This window comes from Opisthocomus hoazin, chromosome 1, assembly GCF_030867145.1.
Source record: "Opisthocomus hoazin isolate bOpiHoa1 chromosome 1, bOpiHoa1.hap1, whole genome shotgun sequence".
NCBI classification, from domain to species: Eukaryota; Metazoa; Chordata; class Aves; order Opisthocomiformes; family Opisthocomidae; genus Opisthocomus; species Opisthocomus hoazin.
Window position 1 is genome coordinate 113,276,307 of NC_134414.1, and position 23,691 is coordinate 113,299,997.

A 23,691-nucleotide genomic window follows, 5' to 3' on the forward strand; every position below is an offset into this window, starting at 1 on the left:
TTTTATCTTTCGGAACATGCATCAAGGCTAAAAGTAGTGCTTACTTGGACGTGACCCAGAAAATAAAAGAGGGTCTTCTAAAGGGAATAGGGATTCCATTTATTAGGAGACTGCTAAGAACAAGTGGGTTGTTAAGATTTCAGTTAATACCACTATGTATTCCCTGTCTTACATCAAGGTCTGGAATCCAACCTGGATTATTGAAGGAAGGAGTATAGTTTGAGGTGGGAAGCTGGAGGTTAGCTATGAGTGCGTACCTTCCTTTCTTCTACGCCTGTTACAGTTACACCACTTTCTCTCATTCTTCAGTTGCATAGATCAAACTGTATCCCATCCTGGTCCATCTCATATATGCTAGAATCTCGATGCTCTTACACCCCCTTCTAGGGCAAAAAGAATTAATTTTATTTCATATTTTCTTGTCCGTTTTTCTGCAGTTCCCACAATGGAGATCCTGTTGTTAGCTAATATCTCATATGAAATTTGCAACACAAAGCTGGAGTTGAAACGGGTCTCCCACATTTAAAATGCCATCTGTGATTTCATTGTAACTGAAAGATCTTGAAAAAAAGGTGAGGTAGGCTGTACTTGAATTCATAGCAGACAAACATTGGCTTTTCTTAGCACAAAGATCACAACAGTTTCTGTGAATCATCTGGGATATGTTAGGTCAAATGTTTACACACTGGCTAATGGTGTAGAAAGTCCACATAGTTTGGAGTGTTTGAGAAAGGCAGGTATGAGAGACCTTGGTCTACATTCTTGCACTACATTGACATTTGGTGGGTCTGTGAGCCCTCCCATTTGGGTCAAGGCTGACTCCACACATCTGTGTCACCATAGTCATTGGCAAATGGGGCTTGCGAATCAGGGCAGAACTGTGCCAAGAGGCAGAGCTTTAGCTGGAGCTGGTCTCCACTTGACTGATTTCAGAGTGAGTTCAGATCTTTTTTCAAAAGGCTGAGCAAGGAAGTTTCTTTCAGTGTGCTACCACTGCCACTTGAAGCTGGTAAGACTGAACAAGGTCCTGGAGACTGCCTTTAATAGAACAGGATATAACCCAGATCTAAACTAACAACTTCCTAAACTAATAACTGATTACTGGTCCAAATTTCTTCAGTTTCTATCAGAAAAAAACCCCAAAATCTCATAGTAAATACCTTCCAAGTGTAAGAAAATAATGACAGGAATTTACTTTTAGCACCTGCACCTTTTTCCTGTTGTCAGCCATGATCTGCAGAGCTACAATGATCTTTTTGTTCCTTTGAGAGTTTGCAACACATTTAAGATATTTCATGCAATTCACTAGTTTTCCCATGGTGTTACAAAATTCCACCCTGCTAGACATGTACAAATAAGAGATGGTCTTTCTTAATCAGATGGATCTAAATTACCTGATTAATTACTCCTTACTCATTACTACAAATATATCAGTACTCTTACAAAGCTCCAAGACAGATGTCAAGAAATCAGAAATTATTAATGCTAAGCCAAAAGAATATCTACAGAGCACAAAAGAATGAAAATTTCTAATATTGTGCTCAGAGAAGTAGAGATTTTTTTATAGGCAAAATAATATGCTAGCAAGCCTTGCATCTCAGTTGAAACTGCTATTTAAAATACTGACACTCCAATTTTATTATATTTCTTCATACTAATAGCACTAAACAGATCAACATATATAAAATCTACCTCTTTTACCATTTTTACCTATGTACGGAGAAATTGAATGCATGATTTTCTTTTTCCTGAACCACTTATTTTACTTGCTCAATTTTATGTTCCGAACAAGCCACTTATTCTGAATGCCAAGAAAAGTAGTCTTCTATGTGTTCTTCTTGAATGGTATATTATCACTGACAAGACGTTATAAACTGGAAGCTCTCATTAATAGTAATTGTTCCATGATCAAGTTATGTTGCTGCAGTCTCAGGAGCTACCTAGGAAGCAGGTTATGACACAGGACTTTTGCCTTTCATTCTTCTAACACGTGCAATTTTTGACTCTGGACCTTGTAAAGTGTGAGAAAAAGAGACCCTCGTTGCTCTGTTACCAAATGCAGGAGCTGGCAAAAATACAACCATCACCATTTGAGATAAGAGTAAACCAGCTCCTGGTGACTGCTATCATCAGAGGCTATCCTCACAATGACAAGCAAAAGGACTAAAAAATGATCTGAAATGTGTCTTTTATGACATTCACTACTGTGAAAAAGCAACAGCCTCAAGGCTGATGTTAATGATGATTTCAACAATTGTTCTCTTGCTTCTTACATGCAAAGATAATTTTCATCCCTAACTTTTTCTTTCTCATCTCCATCCTACTCCTGCATACTAGATTTTATTTCTTGCTAAGGGAGAGAGAAAAAAGTAGAGAGAAATAAGTGATAAAAAGAAGATTCATTTCATGATACCATGAAATGTAATACAGATAGGGCTATGCTATCTCTCTGTTGCTCACTGTATGTGGAAGAAGGAAAACTCCATTCATAACTACTTGTCTTTCAATAACCTTGAAAATACTTAAAGAATACTCTGTTTTTCAGGAACACTTTTCTGGTTTATATTACAAAATGCAGCAGAATTTTATATATGCATAAATATTCCATAAATGTACTTTACATTTTGTAAGCAGATTGGCAATGCAAAATAAATGCAGATTAATACAATATAGATTTGAAAAGCAAAATCTGCAGCTGCACCATGTATCTCATATATCAGTTTTTCATGTCCAATATTGCATTGCATCACTCTCTCCTTAACAAGATTTACCCTTACGAGCCAGATCAGTAAGACCTTTACATCAGATCAGATTGCTCATTGCAAGTTTACTTGAGAGTGTGCCATCGTAAAAAGCCTGGAAAGGTCTAAACAGGGAGTGGCCAAGAGTTATCAAGCCAGAGAAAGACTAGGTGAAATATATTTGGAATAACTGATTCTCCATTTACTGCTTTTTAAAATATTTACTACATACTTCTTGCAATCAAAGTATCTTGTATTTGTTCTTACAGATTTTCCAGTCTGTGTCTTTAAAAGAAACCCACTTGAACATAAATCATATTTTGCAATGAACTTTGACTGTTTGACTAAATGTGACTGCAAACACAGAATTACAAGCTTGAGGAGAAGGGTAACCTCAGATATTGGCAGTGGTTATATCTGCATAACACTTGGTTGCTTTTAGTTATGAACTCAAGCTGTGAAGTAAATTCTCTGGGTTTTCTTCTCTTCTCCTGACATTTTATTCACCTTCGAATGCGAAAAGTACATTTCGTTCTCCTGATGATTCAGGTCTGTATAAAAACCTGAGATATTTAAATCTAGCCTTCCCTTTACAGTTCTTACTTTCCAATCTCTCTAATCTGTCTATGCAATTTAGTTTCAGACATTTATTTACAATCCAACTTTTCTATCCGCATGAGACATTTACGGCAAAGATTAAGCCGGATGGAGGCCAAGAATAGTATACAGACAAAATTAGAGGGCTGAATAACTTTCTTACATGCAGGTATACACACAAATTAATTTGGATAAAAAATGGTCTTTTTCCTATCACTTAACAGTAATCTATATTGGTTGGAAATTGCGTTTATTCTTTAAATTTTTATTCTTTTTGAATTGTATGACATGTTGTAAATTGTATCATGCCATTTAATCCCAAGAATTTAGATTCATTAAAATTAAGAACTTTTTATTTGAGTGTTATTTGTATTGCATCTCACATCATTATAGCTTAATAACATATATATATATATATGCAACTCCCACATTCTTATCATTTCAAAGCTGGTTTAAGTTGAGAGAACTTTTTTGAATCAAGCTAAATATCCAGGTTTTTTTGGAAAAAGAAATCCCATGATTTTAGGCTTAGCAATAGCATCATAAGTATATTAACTGATAGGAATGATCTATGATTTTTTTTTTTACAGTATTATCAATTATTGCCTATTGACAACAGACAATTTCTTAAATTAAACAATTTAAGTCAATTTAGCAATGTGACATTTTAAGATTCTCTATATCGTGTATCAATTACTGCGGAATTAGTTGGGTATAAAGTGACAACAAATTTTTTGGGTTTGTTTTTAGAGTTTTTTTTTTCATCCATGTTTTCACTGGTCTTAAACTCCCTGCCTAACAGTCGGATAAATGAAGAAACATATTTTAAGGCTGAATTCACAACCCAGAAATGGCATCATTTAACACGCACAAAGATCTCTGAGACTTCAGGTACTTCTAAATTACTGGAGTACGTACATGATATTCCAGAAATGTAGAAGCACTCCTCGGAAACAGCAAGTGTCATCTTAGAACTGAATGTGATCACAATTCATGTCATAGGGAGCCAAATCTGACAGATATGCCGAGGAATTCAATGTCTCAAATACTTACTAAAAATGTATTTTCCCACTGGAACAGACTAATGAGTGCATTTTTCCTTCTGCTTTAGCAGCTTGCACTGGACATTAATGAATTCTGCCTTGAGGTTTTTTCACTATTAAAATAAACTCAAATGATGATTTAGCATACCAAAATATTTGCTATTTATTTCTCTTTGATTTACAAATTATACAGATATACTGTCTTTATCATTACACTCCTTAAGAAAAATATGGAATTATATGGGATTCATATCTCTCGGGCATCCATTTGAAAGTCTTCCCAGTCCAATAGTGAAGAACTGTTACACTGGGAGTGTTTTAGTAGTCAATAGGGTGCATACTTTCATGCTACAGTACAAAAGAAGCAAGAAGTACAAAAGTTACAACCTAAGATAGTACATGAGAATTCTAACTGAGCTATCTATTAGATTTCCTCCCCATCACAATAACAAGATACAGTAACTGCTGTATTTTAGCATAGGAAAGAATTTCATTTTGCATAACTGTGTTTCTGAAAATCTTGGTGGAAAACCCTATCTGTGAACTTCTAAAGTCTTCTGAAAGAATACCTCTTCATGTGATGTCTATCAAAAAGTCTTGCTTAAAGACAGAAAATTAAGTTCAGTAGTTTTACCCAAAAAACTGAACAGCAGAGACACACACAAAAAAAATCACCATTTAATAGCTTGGAACAGCATTTATATGATAAAAAGTAAAAGAGAAAATGGAATGACCTAATTTTAAATTTACCGAGTATTTTTTGACTAGAAGGATTATTATAACATTTGCCTACGTACATGCATGCTTTCTCACTGGTATAGCCAATTCAAAAGTAAAAAGCATAACACATAGACAACTTCAAGTTTTAATTACCTCATCAACACTGGCATGTACATAACTTCCTCTTCCTAAAAGGACACATGTAGTAAAAGCAGCCATACCAGGCACAATACACAGTATAGCAGTTTGAAAACTTACCTTGGGTAACAGAAAATCCCTTCTCCACTATCATGTGCCTAAAAAAACCTCTTAAATGCATGTGAAAAAATAGTACAGACATCACCTTGTTTAAAAAACCCCTTAATTTCACAAACAAATGACTAAATATAGAATTTCCATTCACAGAGTGATTCAAAACTCAGGACTAAGCCCTGACCACCCTAGCAAATCTTTGAAGCCGGCCCCACTGCAGCCTTGGGTGTTTGGAGCTGATGATCACAAGGTCCCTTTCTTTGAGGGCTTTCTTTGAAATGTAATGTACTTAGACAAAAAAAAAAAAAAAAAAAAAAAAAGAACTGAACCTGCTGAGATTTGAATGGGAAATTACAAAGAATTACTTATTTCAAATTTGATCTCCCACTTGTCAAGAACTAGAGAGAAAACAAAAAGTTCTGTTGAAAGCAAATACTAGCATTAGTGCTTGAAGTTGAGTGCTCCTTAATAGCTAAAACCAAACTATTAAAGCTATTGAAGTCTTCAATTTATTGCATAAGATTAAGGTGCTATACAAATTTTCATAGTATTTTTCTCTTAGGAAAAATGCCTTTGATTCTTTCTATATGTTGTGCTTATTTTTCAGATACATAACATAATACCACTTGTAGTCCACCTGTCAACAGATTTCCTTTTCTTGTACAAAGAATAAAGATTTCAACATTTCTTCGTTCGTAATATTTTTCATTCTTTCATTTTGCATTATAATGGAAAGTTGTAAAAAATCATATTTAAAGAAACATTTAACTGCTTTTTGTACATAGCTTGATTGTTCTACAGCAAGACTGAACATTATTGTCTACTTCAATAAAATGTTCAATAAAAAAGTATAAGCATATGTTGGCAAAGAATCTCTGTTGTGTTTTGATTAATGCATGAAAAATATTTACAAGTAATACATTCATTACTGAATCATATAATATTTGGTGCATTATTTCATAAAGCTTCTGCTTTCTGCCATCCAAACAGGAATCTCAGATATCAAAAAAGAAAACATCCTTGACCATTAATATTCAAAACACAAAAATTGATTCAAAAAAGCAGCTTTTATAACATGTTAAATTTCCACATTTTTCTTTCTACTCCATGTTTTTGGAAATGTATATTTAACTTTAGCTTATATAATTTGCCTATTGTAGAAAGTATATTATGTTAATATCCTACAAATGCAGAATTATAAGTCCAGGAAAAAAATTATTAAAAACTTGAAACTCATTAGAATACCTACTGAAAAAAAACAAGACATAGAGATACTAGTGAAGTAAAGACATTTTGTTTGTTTTGGGTTTGTTGGTTTTTCTTTTCAGAAAAATATCCAACACACGACATTTTTCTTCTTAAGATCCAAAGTGTAGAAGAATGTAAGGTTGTCAATTTGAGTAGTTAACTGAACTTAGTGCATGAAAAATTATGTCAGATTAAGCATTCTTTGAGTATGTTATTTTAGGACATCACTATAGATATCCTCAGATTCACCAGTCTCTAACACGACTACACTTAATTTTATACTAATATAGGAGTGGCCAAATCCTTTAAGAACAACCACAAAAAAAACCTTATGTAAAAATGCAATTTATTCAAAATAGGTTCCTTATTTTCATTTACCATTATTTTATGAAGTTTACACTTTTACAGAAAAACATGAATGATTGAAAAGTACTTTTTCCTTCTAAACTACAACTTTCACCTTTATTATTTTTAAGTCTTTAATAATAATTTTTGCAAGGTCTAATTGTAAAGATACTGCACCTTTACCATCTGTAAGCCCTGTTATGTGCACTTCTCTGAAGTCATTTGATGCCACTTTATTACCACTAGAAGAAATTCTAAATTAGCTAGGCATTACTACTTTAGCAGCTTCCTTAAGAAATTAGAAAACCTAAATCTTTTTTCAAATGTTGCTAAGCTGAAGAAATGAGTAGACATGCCTTTTTACCTGTTTTTAAAAAGTCTTCCCTACTTATTCAGATTTTACACTAAATAGTAATAACTGAATTTTAGAAATTTAAAAAATACAAAACTTAAAATACTATCAAACCTTTCCTAAAAAATAATAAAATGCAATAGCTGGAAAGAAATTAAAAAAGAAATTAAATCTTAAATCTGAAAATGTCCAAACCCAAGAACAATGACAAATATTAAATATGATACATGTATGAGATGAATATCATAACACAAGCCTCTCGATCTAATGAAAGGACAGAAGGAGAACATTGTGAATATGTCCTAACAGAAGACTGCATTTTTTCCCTTTCATGATAAAAATAGATAGGGGAGTAATAATACTGCAGTTCAGAGGAAGCAAGAGAGAGAATAGCGAGGGAGAGAGAGAGAGACTATTGGCTACACAAATCCCAAAATGTGTATATCTCTTCTCTAAAATGACAGTGACTACCATCCACATATCCCATAGATGAATTTCCACATTAATCTTAGCATGGCATCGGGTTTTTACTGTATTCTTCATGTTGCTCTACTACCAACAAATTGTGTGTCATTAGAAAAGCAGACTGGTTTCTCTTGCTATTTTGTTCTTACATAAATATTTAATGCTTTGAAAAGAAAGATCCATTTGCATGTTTGACTACCTACTTACCTACCTACCTATCTATCTATCTATCTATCTATCTGTAAATGTGAAGAAGGAAGGAAAAATTGCTGGAGTTTCAGTGGCAGTACCCATCTTAGGCTGAGTTTGATTGTGGGATAAAGTTTTTTTGTGTTCCCTTTTTGTATTCCTGTTGAAGACATTCAACAGTTTCCACAGAGCGTATTTTATTCAAGGTTCAAGCACACCCTCCACTGTATTTTAGGTTTGTGTCTAAGCCAAGTCTCTCTCATTAAGAATACATTTTTTGCTGCCTGTGAACCAGAATTACTGGTGTTTATAATGCTGTTAAGACAGACTAAGACCTTGATGACTTTTCTATTAGAGTTACACCAGTGGTGCTTTCTGAAGGACTGAAGGGATCTGAAGAACTGAATCTCACAGTCTCTGAGTCCATCCTGTTTCTTCCTTGGAAAACTCAATACTGCTTAAATAGGAAAAATAATGCAGGTTTTTCCTCATAAAGTCTTCCCTGATTACTCAGAAACTGATCAGTGAATGTCCTTTTTTTAAAAAATAAATTACAGAGAAGGTTGTGGTAAGACGATTTTTCCAAGTGCAGGTATCTTACACTTTCTCACTGGTTTCTTTGTGTCTACAGAAGAAAGCATGGCAAATGCTATTCACTGGTTTTTATCCCCTTCTTGACGATGGATGGGCAATACCCCACACTCAGGGGTTTACCAGCTATCTGGCTGAAAAGATGCAAACTCTCCTCGGCGAACGAACCTTGCTGATATTACCCGCACTTCTGTTATTACAAGGTTAGTGGGCTTCTCTGCATTACTGACAGGGTCATAAATGTCTCAGCTCTGAGGGCACTGTTAGCATTAACATGACTAGCCCACCCACCTCCTGTCGGGACTCTGCCCCACAGGCAGCCCCACTACACTCTGACTGTAAAGTGAAGCTATACAGAAATTTGCAGCTAGCCTGCAACCACACAATTTTCATGTTCAGAAGAGCACCTAATAAGTGCAGAAAAACCTGGCTACCATTTGCTCACTGATCTCTTGGTGAACTATGATAGTGTTGATTATGACTTTTAAATCCCTAAATAGCCTGAAGTTGGTGTAGCAGAATGATTGCTTCACTATCTGTGCTCTCCTTCAATAGCTGCAATCAGCACAGACTTTCAAATGAAACCTTCTTCATTATAAAAGACAAAGGGGAGGGAACAGGGAAACAGTTATTCTTGGCTACAGCTCCAAGACTCTTGAATTTTCTCCCTAATTTGATCTGAAAACAGTTCAGACTAGTACAGTTTGAGACAAAATCCACCTTTTGCGGGATTTTTTAAGAAATTGTCAGCATTCTTTCTAGATGAAGAGAATTGCAAGCTGTTTGAATAGATTTGCACCGAATCCATTTCATACCGCTTAATTTTTTCTGACTAAACTTATTTGTATTTACTGGATGATTGTTTACTTAAGAATGCCTAACAATTTGGTAAGCATCTATTGTATTTTTCATATCAATAAAACCAGACAATTATAATCTTACGTGTAGAAAGTTTTATATGTAGTTATTGGGTCATAAATATAAGAAAATTAATGACTTATTAGTGTTAGTAGGAATTCCTTTCAACAATATTTTGAAACATCTATTAATCATTTATTAACACTTTAATTATAAACTAATTTCTGTAGGCACATTTCCACAATGTTTGTTTTATTTAAAAATACAGTTTTCATTCATTTTATGAGTTTATGCCTGTTCTTTGTGATTGTGTGAATACAACTACAGTATTCCTTCTGGTCATAACAGAGAGGGACCAGAATACCCAGTTTATCCTTGACAGTATTGGAAGGCTAACAGTCCTCCAGGAACAACTATCTCCTGCATGTAGGTTTTTCTGCCTCTTTCCGTTAAAAGATGGTCTTGGAATTTACACGTTACCTACATTTTGGCAAGTAAGGGCTGCAGTGCTGTTTTATCACTTCTTAGTTAAATCAGTCTGTTAAAAAGACATCCTGTAAAATTTCAGCATAGTTTATGACTGGCTGCTGGGAAAAAAAACATTGTTCATGCATTATGTATGCATTATTACTCGAGATGTGCAAGCAGTTAACTGTCCCTGTATAAACAGCATTTATATCTGAATCTTAGCCATAAACCTGCCCACAAAATGTGAACAGATGAAAAAAGTGATTTTCTTTCCATTAAGTAATATCGACCAAGTATGGAAATCATTATGATCCAACTACAAATCACAATACAGAATACTGACTGCATGTAGTCTAAACATCCTCCTCACTCAGCTGAGAAGATGTTGAGGCATGTTACTTAAGCACAATAAGAAAACGTCTCAAAAACATGTAATATTTTGTTATCATTCAAAAGATTTGAAAGCATCCTAAATGTCTTAAAAAATATAAAGAAAAAAGAACAGCCTTCACACTAAGGAAAGCTTCTTTAAAAATTCTTTCAGGAACTGAAGACAGGGATTTAGAAGAGGATATTTCATTGTTATCCTACCATGACACCGTGAGTAGGCTAAATAATGGAGCCTCTCCAATAAATGGAGAGAGGCTTAAAAAGACAATGCCTCTCCAATAAATGGAGAGAGGCTTAAAAAGACAATCTAGAAAACTTGGTGAAACCCTCTGAATGCTCAGGAAACAAGCAAAGGTCGAATTTTCAGAAAGATTCCAGTTACAGTTAGCAGTATTTTCATTAAAAAAAAAAAAAAAAAGGACACTAATATTTTCTGATATCTCCATTTGGTAAGACGTTTTCTGCTCTGGGCTGTTCAGTCTGTGTTTTGGTAACACATCTTGTTTTTCTGGTTTGGCCCTACAGTACCTCACAAATAGAACAAGTTTTTAACTCATTACAGAATATCTGCAAGAACTTCCGATAAATGCAACCAGGTCGCTTTTGATTTTCCTGTGAAATTACATAGTGTAGCACCAACAACATTTACAAAAAAAAGATGCCTCCTGCTTAGCAAATATTTGAAATTCTGAAGTAGTTTTTGACTTCTAGTGTAGTTCAGAGAGAAATTCAGAGAAACATAGGATACACAATCTCAATCTTTCCATGCAGGGATACACAAATACAGATTTCAGAAAACAGCATGAATTAATTATTGATCTAGAATTAATTTTTAATATTGTCCACTGTCCCTTCAGTAAAGTTTATTTTCCCAATATTTATGTATTTACTAAATATACCTATTCATAGACCAAGATGACTTTTCAGGTTGTTTTCTTACTTACTAGTTTTTGTCATCACTTGGCATAGTCTCTGGTAATATGTGCTATTAAGAGGTACCTTCAAGATGTCCAAAAACAGTGTGACCTACTTTGTTTTTTCAACAAAATCTCTCAGTGTTACAGCTGGGGGACAATGAAACGAAGAGGAAAAAACATGCTTGAAAGAGGGCAAATGCCCTGAAAACTTCCAAACAAGAAAGGAGAATGAACTGAAAAAAGTAAGGCAAATTACACAACAGGAAGATGTGGGGAAATAACATGACAGCATGTAGGAATAAATACGCCTTTTTCTCAAAGAAGCTGCATATTCAGTTTTAGTAGGGATGGCAGAAGAGATCCTAAATACTCACAATCTACTTCACAGTGGTATTGTCTTCATAAGGACTAGAAGTGTTTTTACCTGCCATTCTACTCTGGTTTTAGAACAAATTACCATAAAATTAAAAAAGATATTGTACTAAAATAATTCCAAGATTAATTCATGTTATACATAAATCTCCAAAATTAGCTGTATACAAGAAGTCAAAAACATGATATGCTGAAAGAAAGTTTCAAAATCAAAGTGTGAACTTTCGAAGAACGCAGTTCCAGTCAATTCTAATAACAACAAGGGTCTGTCAAGTTATACATCTTTCCTAATGTAATCAATTAATCTTTTCATAAACTTCACATTAACACAAATAATAGGAAAGAACATTTCATGGGGATTAAGGTAAATGCATCGTTCTACAAAGCTAACCTTGAGGACTTTATTTTTGTTCTGGTTTTACATTTAAATTAAGCATCTGTGTGACTGCACCCTAATCATTGCGTTTGTTCATTTGAGTACATTGCACATTACTGCACAGACTGGTCACTTCAGGTTTTAGTATTTGGTATATTATAGTTCTCATCAGAGAAATTCATTGCCAGTTCATTGAAGGAAGTAGCTATGAGAAAACAAATCCCAAACTTCGCCTGAAATATAACACAAAAAGAAGGGAAGAGGTACACTAATGTCCATTAATGCGTATGCCCTTCAACTAGAAGAAACACATTGCATTATTTAGCTTTTCTAGTACAGAAAGAAATGCAAGCTATACTGGACTAAAAAGAATGCTGCTATGATTTACAATATTACATTTATACACACTATTACTGTATTTGGTTAAGAAAAACAAAAGATAAAAAGTCATTATACGTTTCTTTGAATATATGTTAATTACATGGTCACTGAATGGTTCTTTGAAATAATTCTATGATTTAGAATATGCTCTGCTTAGCACAGAATTTTTGTGTGTGGATTATGGGATGTGAAAAGGAAAAAGATAACACACATTAGGTCATTTTCTACATTTTTTTCTCTCATCACTGTGCTGATAGCTGCAAAACCATTCACCTCCTGCTGTATTAATCAAAAGACTGTTGGGGCTGCTTTAACTTGCACTACCTGTTAAAATTATCAAAGGGTAGATATGGATGCAAGGGATTACTTCTCTGTTGAATGCATCTTCTTAACATCAGTCTATATCAACACCCTACCTTGGCATGTACTTAAAGAACTTTTAGGCGGCTTAAACACTTTTCTGCCTTTAGAGAAGTGCGAAGAAGGCATAGATCTCGCAAGGAACTGGCCCCATTCGTCACATCCCCACTAATATAGTAGATACATAATAGACATATCTAACAAATGCTTTTAAAGTTTGTTGAACAATACTTCATAGATATGCTTTTGAAACAAACTACATGAATATTAACAGGTACGTAGAAAGGTTACTAAGTAGCTCAAAACAGTAATTAATGCCCAGGATTAAATATCACACAATAGCTTACTTAAAATTTTTAAGTTAACTGTATACATAATGCACATTCTCAGACTACCTCCTCTGTGAATTCTACTTTTTTGAAATTTACAGCTTCAAAAACGTTTTCCATTTTTACTTGACTGGACATTGAAAAATGCAAAATAATTCTGAATTTATTAACCAAACTTTTTTAAAACTAAAAACTAATGGTTGACTTTTACAAGATTACACTAAGATTTCTAATTGGTGTAAAGAGGTCTGACTTCATTAATACAAACTGAAGATACAGCTACTGGACTAAGATTAATGGAGAAACAAAGACTCAGTTAACATATAGTTGCATTCTTTTCCCTTTATATTCTTTTCAGTTAAAATATTTCCATTTATTTTTTACATACTTACTTTGAACTCCATGGGAGCGAACTATTTTCCAGGTTTCTGAAGCTATCTCTTTTACGTCCACTTGGTAATGATGAATGGGTACACCTCCATGTGAATCTGGCTTATTGAACAAAACTTTGGCAGTGGTTTGTGACAACTCAAAAACTCGTACTCCATAAGGATTTGATGGCACATCTAAAAAAGTACAAACATTAATTTAATAATCAGCAGCAACTAGACAGACCAAAACAGTTGATAATCCAGCCCAAAAAGTGTCCTTAGCATCTTGAAGGGAAAAAAATAAATATTGAGTATGATGTAATAAAGTTTGTGCTAGATAAACAACTTAAGTGTTCTAATACAGAGCTGTAGGAAAACCACATTTATTTTCCTGTATGCTAAAGTTATGCGGAAACATTTTCAATTTCTGCCTTTCTTTTATAATATGATCTTATTTAATAGCTAATTTCATCATAGGCAAATGTAAGAGATTAGTTTGTTTTCTGTATAATTCTGCAAAAGAGAATTAGAAACTTTAAATCAAAATTAACAAGAGGAACAGTTGTGGCTAAATGGATCATTCAGACTCTGAATTCTTCTAAATGAAATTATGTCAAAAAAACTTTAGAAATAATTTGACCATTTTCATGAAACTCTGAAATACAGCTGAAAACATGAATCCTTTTCTGATTTTTTTTGAAAGACTGGATTCCAAGCTACAAGCTAGGAATAATAATGGATGCTTCTATTCTCTTTACAGTTCAAGAAATAATTTATGGAATAGATTGAAAGAAGCATTTTCTCTGAAATCAAAAGCAAGTGCAGATCTTTCAAAGTAGAAAAGAACCATGAAAATAAAGCAGGTGTCTGTAGGTACCGAGATGCTAGACATGAAACAAAAGCAAAAAATTAACCTTGGGGTCAGTACATCTTTAAAAGTAGAAACATTTTGCTACTGTTACAATGTATGACTGCACTAACACGCAGAAGACAAAAGACTAACTTTTCTAATGGTCGTACATTTCAAAGTGTCATAATTACAAAAAAATTGTATTGAAAATACTAGGAAGAATTTTAATTCTGTGGACAGAAGATCAGGGATTTGAAACACCAGTAAACTTTCTCTTGTGATACATCTGACAATCATTTGCATAGCTGCTTGCAGATTTGACATTGCTTTTGTCTCCATGGCGTGGAAGATATTTCTATAAGGATATGCAAGAACTTGAGCCAAAGCCTATCATTTGGTTAGTGGGTACTGAACCATTTACATAAAATGTAGTCTTTATTCAAGGGCTGCCAGACAGTTGGGAATAAAATGAGAATCAATCTGAGCTTCACCCAATATGGGTACTCGAATGAAAGTGAGCCAAAAATTTCTATAAAATATTAAAGAATGGGCTTAAGGACATATTCAGGCACGAATTCTCAGGAAAAGGACACCTGCCAAAGCTCCTCTAAAGGGGCTGATTTGTATAACCTTTTAATAATCAGACACCTAAGTTTTTCCAGAAAAATGCTAACAGTTCTCAGAGTGGAGTGTCTTAATATTAATATCATACCTCTGTGAATTCTTACAGGTAGCATTTCTGAATATGGGTCTCCTAAAACCTCCAGTGCTTGGTGCCCATTGGGTTAAAATCAGGATAAGATTTATTTACATGGATGAACAATTTTAATATCTTTTACTTAAAGACACAAATACATGAATCCATGACGTTAAAGGTTTGCATAGAATGCAAATCTCAGCTTGAGGATTCAAACCACCAAATCCTTTCTTGTTCCAGGAAACATTCATTTCATCAGGATAAGGGATGTTGCAGGAAATTTTCACCCTTCTTAGTGAAGCTGTATTACTCCGCAGAAAGGAATTCAGGATTCATGGTCAGGCAGAATGTGACCAAATGTAACCAGTACACCATGCATCCAGGAGAACACAGACCTGGGTTTTGAATCTTTATCTAAATTGATAAAAAAAATGTGGGGTTTTTTTAGAAAAAAGAAAGCATGTGCAAAAAAAATACAGATTTTTTTCTGTGATCACACAGAAGAATTAGTTATACGAGTTGCTTGCTAAGTAAGCATTGATCTGCAAATCAGAGGATGAGGATTAGAACCAGCTTGTGACGTCTCTCCTCCAGATTCTCCTTACAGCTGAGAGCAATATTTTTTTTCCTGCTAGTGACAGTACCATAAGCACCATTCTGTATACAGATCTTTTTCTTCCTTGCTCAAATAACTGTTCTGAGAGGGGTGGGAAAAATAAAACATAAGAATGCCAGCAAAGCAATCCAGGATCGCCAAACTAAAGCAGCGTGGCACTGTATGAGTGATGTGGATACCAATCACTTGGAAAGATGAATATAATTCTGCAGTATTGGAGATAAATGCTCTTTGGATTTAATTGCAAGCTAAAAGCTGCTGTGGAAACCTACAATATTACAGTTTCTAAACAATGTCTTTCCTTCTGTGTTGTTAAAAGGGTTAAACATGAAACAAAAAAATTGTTTAAGGCTGAATGAATATTTAATTTCACTCAGACTATTTTTATGTTGTTTTTTATATGCACTTTTTATAAGGCAATTCATTGTTACTTTAGTTTGAATCAAAACAATTATTTGGTCAATGGTATGAAACAAAAATGTGTTATTTACATATATTCTCTGTTTTTGACTTTCAAAATGTTAAGGACATCTATTTTCCTCGTGTGTTTATGTCTGCATATGATTAACCATAATAAACATGGCACAGGGAAGAAATTCTTCAGGAAGAATCTTATGTTCTCCACTGCAGATTCAGTATAATTTCTGCCAAATGAAGCTATGATTCCATTTGGTAATAAGCATAAAATGAAGCTCCTGTGAAAATCTAGTAAAATATTTTGCTTAATTATCACAATGCAATATGTTGAAAACTCATTTAAGTGTGAAATACATCCACAATACTATTTGAAATATGCATCCCACAGTCCAAGCAATCCATACATGTAGGTAACTTTTATGTAGTTTTCAGAGTTGAACTTTATCAGTTCTTAAGTAAAGAGTGAATCATCTGAAAAAAATACAACAGAAGACACGTTCCCAGTCAAAATCAGAAAGAAATGCTAGCAGTTCCAGTGAGACAGAACAAAATACCTACTATCTCTCTCAGACTAGGCAAATCTATAACATTTTCCCCAAAGAAGATCATTAACAGCCTAATGAACCGAATCTAATTCTGTAGTTCTCTAATGAGTACGAATTTGATCATGCAAAATAAACAGCCCTCTGGTCCTGATATAGCTAAACATTCCAGCAATTGAGCTGTCCCTTATCAGCAGAAATTATTTGGAACATTACCATGATTTTCATGTTGGAATTGCAAGGCTTTTGGCTCAATGTTTAGCAGGAGTTGAGAATAATTTGCAAAGTTGTATACTCTGCAGTCTGTGTCTGGTAGGATAGAACTGTGGATGATTTTTGTTCCTTTTTCCTTCTAAAACCAATCAACCAAATGAATCGTAGAGGAGTTTAGCTATGGGCAGTGATTACTCTTTCATATACTGTTTCAGATATAAGTTAAAGGACTACATAGTAGAAAAAGTATGGGATTTCTTTTCTAGGATCTAAAGATCACTTAGTGATAACACAAATTCTGGTACACTCTCATAAAAGTTCCACTGCTACCTTTGTCATGGTAATACTGCTGTCAAAACATGTACCAGAAATTCAGCCTTTAAATTAAAATAAGTCATTAAAAAAACGTGTCAGACATTTAGTGAACTTCATCTTCTTGCCACAATGTCTATTCCTCTGTTCAGTATGTGACTGTATTCACGTATGACATGAAAGAATACCTTAAAAACAAAAGAAAAAAAGATCCCCAAATAGTAAGTGTAAAATTACACTTGATATATTTTGTACTAAGTGCATAAAGTTGGTTAGCACAAATTAACTTTGTGATACATTGGCCTGAATTCAGTAGTATTGGTTTGGTTCCAAAAACATTTTTGCAGCTGACAGAGAAGTACACACACAATTATGAGTACATATTCATCTCCACTGATATGTAAATGCTCGTTCAAGTCTATTACTATTATTACCCAACCTGTTCAATGAATGACCACCGTTTAGCACTGGGATTTTTTTTTCAAGCTGTTTTTTGTATAGCTTTATGGAAGAAAATAATTTTCCTTCTGAGAGTTTAGCAGCCCTGGTGTAAATGAAGAAAAGGAAGTGATGGTGTGGGAGCAGGTAGTGGGGTCAGAGATTTATCTTCCAGTTAGCTCTTGTCTTCTATCTCCTGCCAATCTGTTACTAGTGCAGTTCTGCAGCTTTTCCTGTCTCTGTATAACTGGCATATATATTGACTAAAAGTAACTATGTCTAAATGCTGAACCTAAGTAGTATCAGGACCATGGCAGGGAAAAAGATAGGGCTGGGGAGTATACCTTTGGAGTCAAAGACCTCCGTGCTCGTACATCCTTTGAATGGAGAAAAAATTCAATGTTAAATCTACAGCTTATACTCAGTCTTGCCTTAATGTCCTTGCTTGGGGAAAACTGCAATGAATTTCTTTTACTAAATCATGGGGAGTTCTGGAAAAATAAGGAATCAATTAGGAAACAGGACCACAGCTAGCAAATAAATACATAAATAATAAAAGAAAATAAGATATTTGTGCACAAAGCAAAACACTGTTGCTATGTTCATAGTTTCACACACATGCTTATTGAAAATATGTTGCTGCTTGTTTTTTTAGTAAAAATCCTTTAGTTGATGCTACTAATAATGTAAATGGCAAGTTTTAGGACAGAGATCTAAATTTTAGATATGCCTATATTTTTTTGTGGAGGTAAATGGGATTTTGGCAGCAACAAGGAAAAAGCTATCCAGGGAAAGCAACCTAACAATCCTAAAAAAAAAAAATCCATAAGTTCCCATAACACTGTCTTGGAACAGAACATGACTATCTTTTTTATTAAATTATTCTCCAGGGAAAATTAAGTCATACTTTTATTTTATTTTGCGTGTGTGAAAACACAAATATTTGGAGAAAAAAAGATAAATATCCATTAACCAGCACAAAAAATCCTGATTAGTAAACTGTTAAATTGGATGTTGTAGTCCTTGTGAGTTGTTGATCAACCTTATCATACGCTGAGCATGACTTCATTCCGTAAAACAGGTTACAGGATGTAATTTCTGTGAGGCTCAATTACTGTCTTTCCCATGTCTTCATTTGCTTTTGATGTCATTATTCCTCATCTTCACTAACTTTCTGTGTATACAGGATGCTTAAAATACTTTTAATTATATGAAGTGGCATGGGAATTCTCAATATCTAATGACATCACAGAATGTATTTTAATTTTGCTTTTTAATTCCCTGTAACATTGCTGTAGAAGGGAAACAGATATAGCATCTCTCATTTCATTAAGTATTTTTATATGTCACCACCTCTAGATGCTGTAAAATCTTTGATGTTCTATACTATACTGTGCAAAACATGTAATAGGAATGATTTGGCAAGATCAGTTTGAAATTCATCATCAGAGTTGTATGATGTAGCTAATCTGTAAACTATGTTCACTCCCTATTAGTGTGGTTTCTGCCAGAAGTTGATCTTATTAACACTTAGACACTGTAAGTCTGTGTGCTGAACTGCAGTTCCAGGTATGATGTGGTGAGGTCAGAATCTTAACTTTCATCATAAATGTAAGTATCCTTCTAGATGCAAAGACTGAAAGAAAGACTGAGGCAAAAAGGTGAATCAGACTATTTATCTGACCTTTTAACCCCTTTGCCATCCCAGAATAGAAGAACGAAGGGGAAATGGAAGTCTAGGATGAGTAAGGCCATGAGAGTCTTAGAAGTGAATCATGGTTTACTTTTTAAGGACTCTGGGTTCAGTTCATCTGTACACTGCTATATGCAAAATACACATTAATATTTAAAGAAAAATTTTACTTGAAAAATCCAGTTTAGCTCTCTGTATCGCAACTTTTACATTTATCATTTTAAGATAATAAATTATCTATTCTAACAACTTAGTCCTAGACTACTGATCACCAAACGATTTTCTATTTATCTGTACAAAAACATTTGAAATAACGATACTTAGATCTCAACAAAAAGGAAAAATGCCATCTTCCTGCAGACTGATATTTCACATAAACTATGACTAAACTAGATCTGGGCAAATCTAGGAATGTTTGTGCTCACCTCAGGCTCTCAAAGCCATCGGGACAATCTGCCAAGCTCACCTGGCTTGCCAAAGACTAAGCCTATCATAGAGAAAAAAAAGAGTGTAAGTCGACTTCAAAATAAAAGTTGTGGTTGTTATGTGAAGTCATTAATTTGCAGTAGTAAGAAATAAAAAAGACTGTGATTCTTTTCACATTCTACATGTTACTTACAGAGCAATTTAACTGCTTAGGCAATGAAAAAGGAGGATGTCAACCGTGTAAGAGATGATCACCACAAGCCAGGTAGTGAGCACATCTGATTAAGCTTTCAATAAGCGCTGAAGTTTCTCAGCATTTACCAGTAATGGCCAGCTCCTTGCAGTGTGAAATCTTAAATAGGCTGCAGTTCTTCAACTGTTTTGAAAGGTTTAAATGTAAGCGTCTGCAATTCAGGCTGATTCGGCAGCTCTGTAAAATTTGGGTGAACAACTATAGTTTTCCTGTCTTACAAAATGGTATGGTTGCAAATTGCATCTAAATTCTGAAATAAAACTTCTTCTATCATCAATAAGTCTAATTTCCTAAGAAGGGTAACAGAAATAAAGATAATGGCATTGTGACAGTACGATCACGTTATAACTAGCAGTAAATTAAAAAAAAAAAGGCACTTTGACTTTGCGGAAAACCAGCAAAGCAGAAAAATGGAACAAAACATGAAGCAACAAGTCATTCCTGCAGATTTATAAGAGAAAACTACTCAGTGAAATGATCATTATTTGTAAAATCCACCCTAGCAGCATACTTTGCTTAATACTGTCTCCCAGCTAGAAATAGTGTTTATTTTTCCCTGACAGAGTCGTTGTGAAAGTATGCTACGCCCCAGCATTAGTATTTACAATCAAAGCCAGAAGGAAATCCAGGCTGTATTGAAATGCATGAAAAAATTTTATGGGCTTTAATGTGGAAAATATCAATCATTAGAACTTCTTAATCTACCAAAGTACACCAAATGAGGTAGTAAAACTAGGAAGAAGGTCACATTTGACATTTTATACCTCCAATTATTATGATGGTTTTATCCTCCATCTACCTGGTTGTTTTTCATTTCCAGCTGGTGCTAGTTTAAATGCAAAACTTGTAACAGTGAACTACATTTGTTATTTGCTGTTTCTTTCCCAAAAAAGGTCTCTTTAGATGCAAAGGCTAAAAATTATGATCTTTCACGATACTTAATGTTATGTATTAAAGTACTGTGACCAGTGTCCAGCATAATGGAGCCCTGACACCCCCAAACCTAGTGTTTCCAGTCCCACATAAATATTACACTACAAATGGCTTATGTGAAGGGTACCTGTTCATTATTAATACTACAAAACTGGAGTTTATTCTATTGTCTGCATTTCATACCATTATAAGGAATATCCATATATATGTAGCTCATGCTTTATATAATATTTTCCCATAATGCTTTATTCATTATAACTCCATTACATTCTTTCTTTGGTGTCCATCAAGTTTTCTGAAGAATTGACTGACAAATGTTAAGTAAACTGTTGCAAAAGTAGAGAACAGTAAGCTGTTTGAAAAACTGGAATCAGTAACATCTCTAATTTAGTTGTATTAAAAAGCTAAAATAGGACTATGGTTGTATGGAGTTGCTTTCACTTGCATTTCTAGGGGCTGTCATGTAAGAATTTCCTGAAATACAATACGTAATCAAAATATCATGTTTTTTTCAATTAATAATGAGAATTACTTTGTACTAAAATTAATTAATTATTTATAAAAGCAGGAGGGAAAACCATAGCTAAAATAATTATCATGCAGTATCCTGCATTGTGATGGGATACTGTTTTGGAAATCTAAGAGAAAAATCAGCAGATATAGAATATCTGCTGAGACGCTGTCATATGTATATATGTCCTTATGAAAAAACAGTGCACACCAGTAACTATAACATGAATTCTTCCATTTTCATTGGCATAATTGTTCTATTTTCTCATCTTTTTATGTCCTGAGAGATAAGACACCAGAGGGATGCTGTCCCGGTTTCTGCTGGGATAGAGTTAATTTTCCTCCCAGCAGCTGCTTTGTTCTGGATTTAGTAGGAGAAGAATGTTGATAACACTGATGTTTTCAGTTGTTACTAAGAAATCAAGGAATTTTTCCAGTCTCCCACGTTCAGCTGGTGAGCAGGTCTGCAGGAGCTGGGAGGGAGCACAAGCAGACAGCTAGCCCCAGCTGGTCAATGCCATACCATAGATATCATGCTCAATTTATAAACTGGGGTTGGCTGGGGGGATGAGAGCTCTTCTCTTTTCTGTGAACAGTGGGATTTTTCCTTCCCTTTCCCATCATTTATGTTCATGGTTTTAAGCAAGGCTTCTAGTGGAAAGTCTTTTTTCGAGAGGAATTAAGAAATTACTCTAGAAGGTTTCATGTTGTACTTCTACTGCTTTTGTCTTCCACTGAAGCCTCACACGTGACGTGTTTTAGAGGTGATACTTCCAGAGACAAGTGTAGCACTAGCCCAGCAGGACAGGCAGAACCAGTCCTGCTGTTGAATCAATAAATGCACATGTTGCCCCAGAGAGAAAGCACGCTACTGAAAAGAAATAGATGTAACTGACTAAAATCAGAGGGATGTGCACAGTAATTTTGTTTGATGAATTTAATGTAAACTCTCCAAAACCTATGCCAGTCATGAATATTTAGAAAATCAAGTCCTGAGATTTTTACAGGGCTAAATGTATTTCCTAAATTAAATCATGGCAAAAATAACGTACGCATAATAGATACAGTTAACCTATCTAAATCAATGCTAACTTCCTACATGTCTTGAGATTTGTTAAATAGAGTCAGGACAGTTGGTATAGAAATTGTGTTTTTCCTTAAAGCTTACAGCTTTTCTATTACTACCTTAATTTTGAACATCACAAGGAGTATTCATTTTTCATATTTAATGCCACATGTAGTACTGAGGAGCTGCTACAGTCATAATTTTAGCACTATTACAGAAACTCAATTGTTCAAGTAATTCCATTGAAATAAATGGGATCTGCCAGGCAAATGATCATGAATGTGACTGAATGTGACTGTTCTCTTCTGGAATTTCTTTTCAGAAAAAAAAATATTTTACATATGAATTAAATTGTGTGAGTCCTTGTATTGGGGAGAGTTTCGTAAGGTGGAAAATAAAGAAAGTGCTGTATGAAATTATCTGGGACTAAGGATGGTTACATTCAAAAGGAACAGGTAATATATTTCTCATTAGTTGTATGTAGCTATCAAAGGAACATCAGATTTGCAACACAGCTAATATCCCAAAAAATGTTGTAAAATGAAGGGCAATGGTTCTTCTGGATGATGTAAACTTTTGACACATAGAAATCTGCTCTTTTCTAATGAAAACCCACATTTTCATATTTTAGGAAGCTCAGCTCTTTTGACCACTGTTCAAAGACAAAAACATAGTATAGTATTCATGGTGAAAGTGTGTGCTAGTAATCCATCCTTTAGAGACAATGGGAAAAACATCCAATGCAGTGTAGAACTTCTAAGGAATGTCTTAATAAACAACTGTTTTTTATAACTCCTGAGACACCAAAAGAAAATAATTATCCTATTGAGCAAAACTGTAAAAATTAAAACAGCAAACCGGGGAGAAAAAGGAAAAAAGACTTTCCTAATTCTTTCTTATTTTTACTGCCTGCAAACCATATGCCTCTCTGCTGAAGCAATGCAAATACACTGTTCTAAATGTAGGATGTAATAAGGGCAAAGGAAAAAAGTTAGACTAATTCCATTTTCTCAAATTTCAGAAGGCCTGAAAATTAAATCCCAAAAAGATCCATATTCTGAGGGAACTGGTTTATTTTAATTTATACTGTAACTCAACTTTTAGAGAATTAAAATTAACTTCAGACATTCCACTGGAATAAAATGCACAGAGAAAAGTGTTTCTGAACTTCATTTGGACTAAAATGAAAAAAAATATTTAAAGAAATGGAAACAGCTACTTAACTTACCAGCTTGACCAAGTGTATACTCCTGATACCTTGTTCCTATTCTGTTTGTGGCTGTACAATTATACCGTCCAAAATCACTGTCAGATGTAGGAGCAATCTTTAAAATGAATGCAATTTGTAAATATTAGTTTC

At 34.2% G+C, this 23,691-nt stretch overlaps 1 protein-coding gene across 1 annotated transcript in view; it reads right to left on the reverse strand.

The window, feature by feature from the left end:
• Positions 1–23,691, reverse strand: part of NCAM2 (neural cell adhesion molecule 2) — a 348,076-nt gene that overhangs the window by 58,603 nt on the left and 265,782 nt on the right. Inside the window, exons 11-12 of the mRNA XM_075433489.1 lie at positions 23,560–23,656; positions 13,387–13,560 (exon numbers count right to left, since the gene is read on the reverse strand). Coding sequence (XP_075289604.1) covers positions 13,387–13,560; positions 23,560–23,656 — 271 coding nt within the window. The remainder of the gene's footprint in view (positions 1–13,386; positions 13,561–23,559; positions 23,657–23,691) is intronic.